Here is a 7,793-nt window from a genome sequence, read left to right as displayed (position 1 = left end):
CTATTTTCAATGGCTGTCACTTTTATTATAAGGCGAAGTCCTCCCAGGTTGTAGTTCTTAGGGCTAGATGTCAACAGTCTTTAGAAAGAGTTTCAGGCTAGTTTTTGGAAAAATGAGCCAGAAATTGTAGTATTTCTAGGTGGCTCCCATTTTGGCTGTAGTGTTTCCAAGCGCGTGAATGAGTGCACGTTCTTTGGTACTTTCCTCCGGTGTAGACAATAACGATTCTCCGTCTTAAATTGTATCGTTTATTTACGTATTAGGGTACCTAAGGTTTGATTATAAATGTTGTTTGACTTTATTAGTCAAGTTTATTAGTAACGTTTGGGATTAATTTTGTATGCATTTTGATGGAGGGAAACTGGGTGGATTATTGACTGAAGCGCGCCAGCTAAACTGAGTTTTTATGGATATAAAGAAGGACATTATCGAACAAAAGGACCATTTGTGATGTAACTGGGACCTTTTGGAGTGCCACCAGAAGAAGATCATCAAAGGTAAAGCATTTATTATATCGCTATTTCTGACTTTCATGTCGCACCTCCCTGGTTGAAATATGTGGTTTTATATGGTTTTGTATGCGGGGCACTGTTCTCAGATAATCACATGGTGTGCTTTCGCTGTAAAGCCTTTTTGAAATCTGACACAGTGGCTGGATTAAGAAGAAATTAAGCTTTATTTTGATGTGTTACACTTGTGATTTTATGAAAGTTAAATATTTATAAATCTGTAGTTTGTATTTCGCGCTCTGCAATTTCACCGGATGTTGGCCAGGTGGGACGCTACCGTCCCACCTCCCCATAAGAAATTAATGTCCATTTCAATCTTATTGACTGTCCCTTTTAGCTTGTTTGTTTCTTTCTCCATTGTCACAGCTTTTTCGTCCCTCATCTCAAGGCTCGCCTTCAACTCATTTGTATCATTAATGGGTAGTTCAATTATGCCCAGTTTTTCATTTATTGATTTTAACAGATCAGTTTCCACCCTTACCATACCCGGGGGTTAAAAGCTTAAATCGTCTGTATCCATCGAGGAGTGGCGTTTTCTTTTGGAGATTGGTTCTCCTTGTTTACTCTCCGTTATGTTTGGGTGCTGCTTGTTTTCCTAATATTTGTAGATACATTTCTCTAGCCTTATGATTTGTTTTGTGTTGTTATCCAGATTGTTATCCAGTTATCCAGATCCAGTGCTAATATTGAGTCTAACTTACAGATATTGAATATTACGTTTTTATCTTGAGGTAATTTGCACTGCTGTGTTCAGTCTGCCATCTTGCTGCTTAGCAGTCATGTCTTTAGTAATACCCATCTTAAGTAATACCCACGGGAGGTCCGTGGGGCGACGCACAATTGGCCTAGCGTCGTCCGGGTTAGGGAGGGTTTGGCCGGTAGGGATATCCTTGTCTCATCGCGCACCAGCGCAGTGGTGGTCGCCAGGTGCACAGTGTTTCCTCCGACACATTGATGCGGCAGGCTTCCGGGTTGGATGCGCGCTGTGTTAAGAAGCAGTGTGGCTTGGTTGGGTTGTGTTTCGGAGGACGCATGGCTTTCGACCTTCGTCTCTCCCGAGCCCGTACGGGAGTTGTAGCGTTGAGACAAGATAGTAACTACTAACAATTGGATACCACGAAATTGGGGAGAAAAGGGGGGGTAAAAAAAATATATATAATTTAAAGAAAAGAAAAGAAAAAAAGAAAAAAAATACCCATCTTACATGTAATCTATTACATGCTGGTTTATTAATTGTAAGAAAGTCCCACTCGTTGAATCCACCAGAGAGGTTACAGTCAAACTAGTCAACCCACTCACATCTGGCCCAGTCCAGGCAGTGAAACTGAAACTAGATTGGTAGCAGTGGGAGTGAAACAGATTTGCATAGACAGGGCTCGGTGGTTCTGCTTGTCCCAGAATAGAGCAGCACTGTCACCAGATGTTTGCCCTGTCCCCAGGGGCTTGGAGATAGAGAAGACTATAACTATACTTTCTATCTTGAAGTAGTGGCACTTGCAATATTAGTCATTTTAATAATTTATTTAACTTCAAATCACAGACTATAACACATGTCCAAGACACCCGTAGACTGTGTGATAGTTCTTATTTTATTGCTGTAAAGTCTGTCAAGTTAAACATGTCTGACACAGACTCAGTATCCTGATGAGTAAAGACAGTCATCAACTACTACCATGGCAGAACCTCTTCTATTATATCATAGTATATTGAGATGGTATTAATTACTGGTCAATGATGATGTTAAGTGAGAATGAGGTTTAGGCCTGACAGTTTTCAAAGACACCATGAATCAGCCTTACTGATTACATTTATTTTTCCAGAATATTACAAATATATCTATGATCCAGTTAACTAATAGAAACAACACAATTATGGATTGCAAAAATACATCTTTATTTGAATCCATTATTACATAATTGAAGCATCAAAGCAAACATGATAGTGAATAAAATAGATCACATCAAATCTAAAACGAACAAAATCTCAGTCTACAGATTGGATTGACACATGAACTCAAGCCAAGCCCCCTGTTATTCAATACGAGAGCGATCACTAAATCAGAGAACGAAGCAAGTCAAAGCAGAGGAACCAGCAATCTCTCTCCACAGGGGTGTGTGACTGGTGGGTCCTACCCAGAACAGTCAGCCTTCCTCAGGGTCTTGGTGACTGAAGTCTGAGATTTCTGCTGGGCTTCACAGGTCACCTCTCCTGCCTTGGTCCACTCCTGGGCAGTGAGAGTCAGGGTGCTGCTCCAGCTGTACAGACCGCCCTTCTCCAGGACCCCGGTACTGGCCTCCTGCTTCTTGCTGGTCCCGTCCACTTTCCAGCTCATGGTCCAGTCTGAGGGGAAGCCCTTGTTGGCCAGACACGTCAGTGTGGCTGTTGTTGTACTGGACAGCTCCTCACTAGATGGGGGCAGGACGGTGAGGGTGGGAGCACTGTTACCTGGAACAAACAGAAGACATTAACTTATTAACTACATCAAGTACAACTACAGTAAGAGCTCATCTTCAGCAAAGTACACATCAAAATAAAGTGAATTGGAAATGCCCTCTAAATATGAATGTACAAGTTAGATTGTTTAGTAATATGATAAAGCAGATTTATGAACCGAACAAGTATTAAATAAGCAGAGTTACAAGTTATACGACGTCTGTTATACATGTCATACAGATATTATTTAGGAATGGATCTGATGAGAATGGCCTAGTCATATTCATAGTATTTGCAGAATTTGAGACAGAATTATTTTTAATCACATATCAACCATGTTAGTTCATGAAGTTGGTTACCAACATAACTGAGACCCTTTGTCTTCACACTAACAGTGAAGGCTACCGTGAACTCAATGCAACAATAATGACTACTATATCCAATACTATTAAATAATTGTCATACCAGAACTAAGAGTTATATTCTGCATACAAATCAGACATAAATAAACCTACAATATAACATTTTGATTCAATAAAATGTTAGTTGGAAAAAGGCCCAATCAAAAGCAATTAAAACGTTTAGAAAATCTAAAATTGCAATATTTTCATAGAGACAGAGTGTAAGAATAATATACTTGGTGTAATCAGAAAGAAATATCAACAGATCTTGTTACTTACTTCCAACATCTAGTCTGGTGCCGCTACCAAAAGTGTACCACAGTGATACTGCTGGTACAAAAACCTCCTGACCATTGGACAAGCTGAATTTCTTTAGATTGTGGTTCAAATCATTGACTCTAATATGGTATGAATACTTGCCAAAGATGATTTTATCTTGTTCATTAGAAATAAAGTGTTTTTTGTTTTGTTTTCCCAAAGAATTTGCTGAAACTACTGTTTATTTCCTACAAGGTGCAGTATGTTTATTCATACACCTAATCTAGAATGTAGGCTAATCACTCTCATCGTTTAAAGGCAGGTCAAATTGAATTAGATGTAATAACATACTTATTAAAATTGTCCATATAATGTGAAGGTCTTGTATATTTTTCCCCAAAAACATGTAGAAAAGGTGAATTAAAAAATCCTCAATATTGAGGCTAAATTTATAGAAATATTGAAACACGACATCAAAAGGTGAACAAAACAGTTAATTTAGTTGTTTACTTACTTCCAACATCTAGCCTGGTGCCGCTACCAAAAGTCCACCACAGTGATACATTCCATATTACTGCTGGTACAAAAACCTCTCTGTGTTGTGATGCTGCAGCTGTTACAGTGAAGATCACTCATACAGAATCATAATCAACATTAATACACTTGACCATCTTCCAGGTAGAACAAACACTTCATATAAGCTGTTTCTAGATAATACAAATGAATTGTATCTTAAATCCAGATATTAGTATTTTTTCCTTCCTCTGTGTATCAGGTGTTCTCCTAGTCTGTAGGTACAGTCCAGCATTAGATCAGTGTTGCTATTATTCCTCCATATTTTCCATATGAAAGACAACAGCAGCAGTAGTAGTGATAGTGATCCATGTTGTATATTCCTTTATTAAACATGTTGATCTCAGATTTAACAGTGGTGGTAAAGTCACAGAGCACAGGCAACACTACCAGAGGAATCCTACCAGCTTTAGTTTAGAGAAGTGTTCACTAACTGATTAGAGGAACTTACATCAGAGACCAAGCATGAGTGAACACACAGTTCATTATATCTGATCATCATCAGAATAAAAATACAGTGGTGGTGTGCCTAAAAAACGTCATACATTAGTGATGTGATTAAAAAGTTGCTGTTTGATGTTATAAAAATTAGCACATGCAGGATAAAATACATTCTAAAGATGTGAGCCTTCCTGGAAACGGAAATACATTTGAAACATTCATTTACATAATGCATCTGCCCCGCTGCTCTGAGAGCATTTATATCCCTGTGGGTTGAACACTTCATGACTGAGAGCTGTCCTTCATGACAACAGAACCCACAACAACCATGACTTTTATCACCATCCTCATCTGGACACTGGCTGTCTGCTTTCAAGGTTAACATTTTCTGAATTTATTGTTGAAAATTAATTCAATCTATACCACAGTAATGTATATCAATAATAATATTTATATTCAGAACTATTCATTACTATATGTAATATTTCATTCATATAAATGTTTTTATTAAATTTTTCAGAATCCAGAGGACAGTACACTGTGACTCAGACTCCTGCAGTGAAAGCTGTTCTCCCAGGACAGTCAGTCTCTCTGAACTGTAAAACCAGCAGTAATGTCCATGGTAATATCTACCTAGCCTGGTATCAACAGAAACCTGGAGGAGCTCCTAAACTCCTTATTTACTATGCTACAACACTTCAGTCTGGGATTCCATCTAGATTCAGTGGCAGTGGATCTGGGAGTGACTTCACTCTGACCATCAGTGGAGTCCAGGCTGAAGATGCAGGAGATTACTACTGTCAGAGTTACCACAATCCCAATGTGTTTACACAGTGATAAAGAGCTGTACAAAAACCTCCCTCAGTCAGATTGCAGTGTCTGAGAGGGAAGAGACAGTGACATGGAACGCTGGTCACTAGATGAGGTCAACTGTGACATGTGACAATATGGTTAGACATTATTCAGATCACATGAACATTATTAACATTATCATCATGGTTATAACTTACGGTATATTATTTTTCATCATGGTCTGAAAGTGTATATATATACAAGTTATTTGAAGTTTTGAAACACAATTCCTGTCCATATGTAAAGCAAGATCTCCAGAAGTAAAACAAAAGGTGTTATGACCTCAACATTACTTCAAAGTTACAACCACTTCAGCCCCCAAAACAAGCCCTCATATGGACCTCAACCAAATGTCTGATTTAAATGGATGTGATCTTCTAACATTATATTAACTATTTACATGAGCAGATTACTGACCGCTAGATCTGTGAATGAGACTGTGAATGATGCTGGACTCAAACATGAGACACATGTACTGTACACTACATACACTATCTACATATTAAACTATCTACACTGTATACACTATCTACACTATCTACATACACTATCTACACTACATACACTATCGACAGTACATACACTATCTACACTATCTACGCTACACTACACACACTCTCTACACTACACTATATACACAAAGTGTCTAGGTGTTCACACAGTGATATAGAGCCATACAAAAACCTCCCTCAGTCAGACTGCACAGTGACTGTACTGCTTCAGCTGGGACCTACTGCAGGTTCTGAGGGAATCAAGTGTAGTAACTGTATCTGACCACTAGAGGGGAGTTAAAAAGCAGCCATAACTTATGCTTGAAATCAGTTAGTCCTAACCCACTGGGCACACACTGGTAGAATCAAAGTTGTTTCCACGTCATTTCAATGAAATTAAATTCAACCAACGTGGAATAGACGTTGAATTGACGTCTGTGCCCAGTGAGAAGGCTTCATAATGCGTGTGATAGTGCAGCATGAGAGGGGATGGCAGATAATCCTGATTTTCTGCTGTCTGGGGATTGAAGATCAAACGGTTTTTGATTCATATGGATCTGTCTCTGTCGGTTAGCATGGAACTGGTATTTCCTTCAGCCTACGGCTCTTTTCCTTTGTGGCGAGAACAAGCCCCTCTTATGGCCCTCACTGAGATCATCCAGAGCAGGGTAGCTTACTCACACACACACACACACACACACACACACACACACACACACACACACACACACACACACACACACACACACACACACACACACACACACACACACACACACACACACACACACACACACACACACACACACACAGCTGGCAGTTAAACTGTCATACTGTAGTCACACACACACTGATGATGTGACTCAAAGAGGGGGTGAGACAGCACACACTCTGTGGCCACACAGCAGCAATAGATCTTTAGGCCACAACAAGGTCTAGTCTCAGTAGAGAATGTCTCTGATATGTTGTCATGTCAAAATCTCTGATTAGACAGACATAGACAAGGTAGGAACCTGTGATACATGGTGTTGTGTCAAAATATATGACAGTCCAAATGATATAGTTCTAGGAAGCGGTTGATTCATGTCTTATCACCATTGTCCCTTGTTTAAGTGAGACCCCTATATCAGCCCATATATTTTAGAGATATCAGCTCCGATATGTCAAAGGTACCAAATAAAAGATTTCAGCTCTGTTCTCTCAGGGATATCACCCAAGAAGAATCAGTGATACCAGTTCAGAGTGACACCAGTCCAGAGTGACACCAGTCCAGAGTGACACCAGTCCAGAGTGACACCAGTCCAGACGGGGAGCTTTCTGCTCTCTATGCAGTTCTTGATGTTGGCTTCATTTGCTCCCTCAGTGGTGATCAGGCTTCCCCCATTATTGGTGTGTCAGTTGTACTGGTGACTGGTGGAATAGGGATGTTTATGGTCCGTTCCACATTAGTGGACAGCCTTCTATGGTCTCTCTCAAGGTTACTCTCTGGGGAGCCTCCTCTTCTAGATTTAATCTGTGGAACAGAGTATCATGTTGAAGCATCCGATACCATACACCAGCGCTCTTCAGTCCTAGTCCTGGAGAGCCAGTGTGCAGGCTTTTGTTCTAGCCAAGTATCAAATCAAATCGTATTAGTCACATGCGCCGAATACAACAGGTGTAGACCTTACAGTGAAATGCTTACTTACGAGTCCCTAACCAACAATGCATTTAAAAAATACGGATAAGAATAAGAAATAAAAGTAACCAGCAATTAAAGAGCAGCAGTAAAATAACAATAGCGAGACTATATACAGAGGGGTACCGGTACAGAGTCAATGTGTGGGGGCACCGGT

General features: G+C 39.8%; 1 gene segment (V, D, J or C); it reads right to left on the bottom strand.

Moving 5' to 3' along the window:
• Positions 1-2,390: 2,390 nt before the first annotated feature.
• LOC120031874 lies at positions 2,391-4,124 on the bottom strand. The segment is given in 3 exon segments: positions 2,391-2,954; positions 3,623-3,689; positions 4,116-4,124. Coding segments are annotated over 3 exon segments (393 nt in total).
• Positions 4,125-7,793: the final 3,669 nt, after the last annotated feature.

The sequence above is a fragment of the Salvelinus namaycush genome, chromosome 38, assembly GCF_016432855.1.
Source record: "Salvelinus namaycush isolate Seneca chromosome 38, SaNama_1.0, whole genome shotgun sequence".
In the NCBI taxonomy this organism is placed as follows: domain Eukaryota; kingdom Metazoa; phylum Chordata; class Actinopteri; order Salmoniformes; family Salmonidae; genus Salvelinus; species Salvelinus namaycush.
The sequence above is the reverse complement of the archived record's forward strand: the minus strand, read 5'-3'. Positions and strand labels throughout refer to the sequence as shown.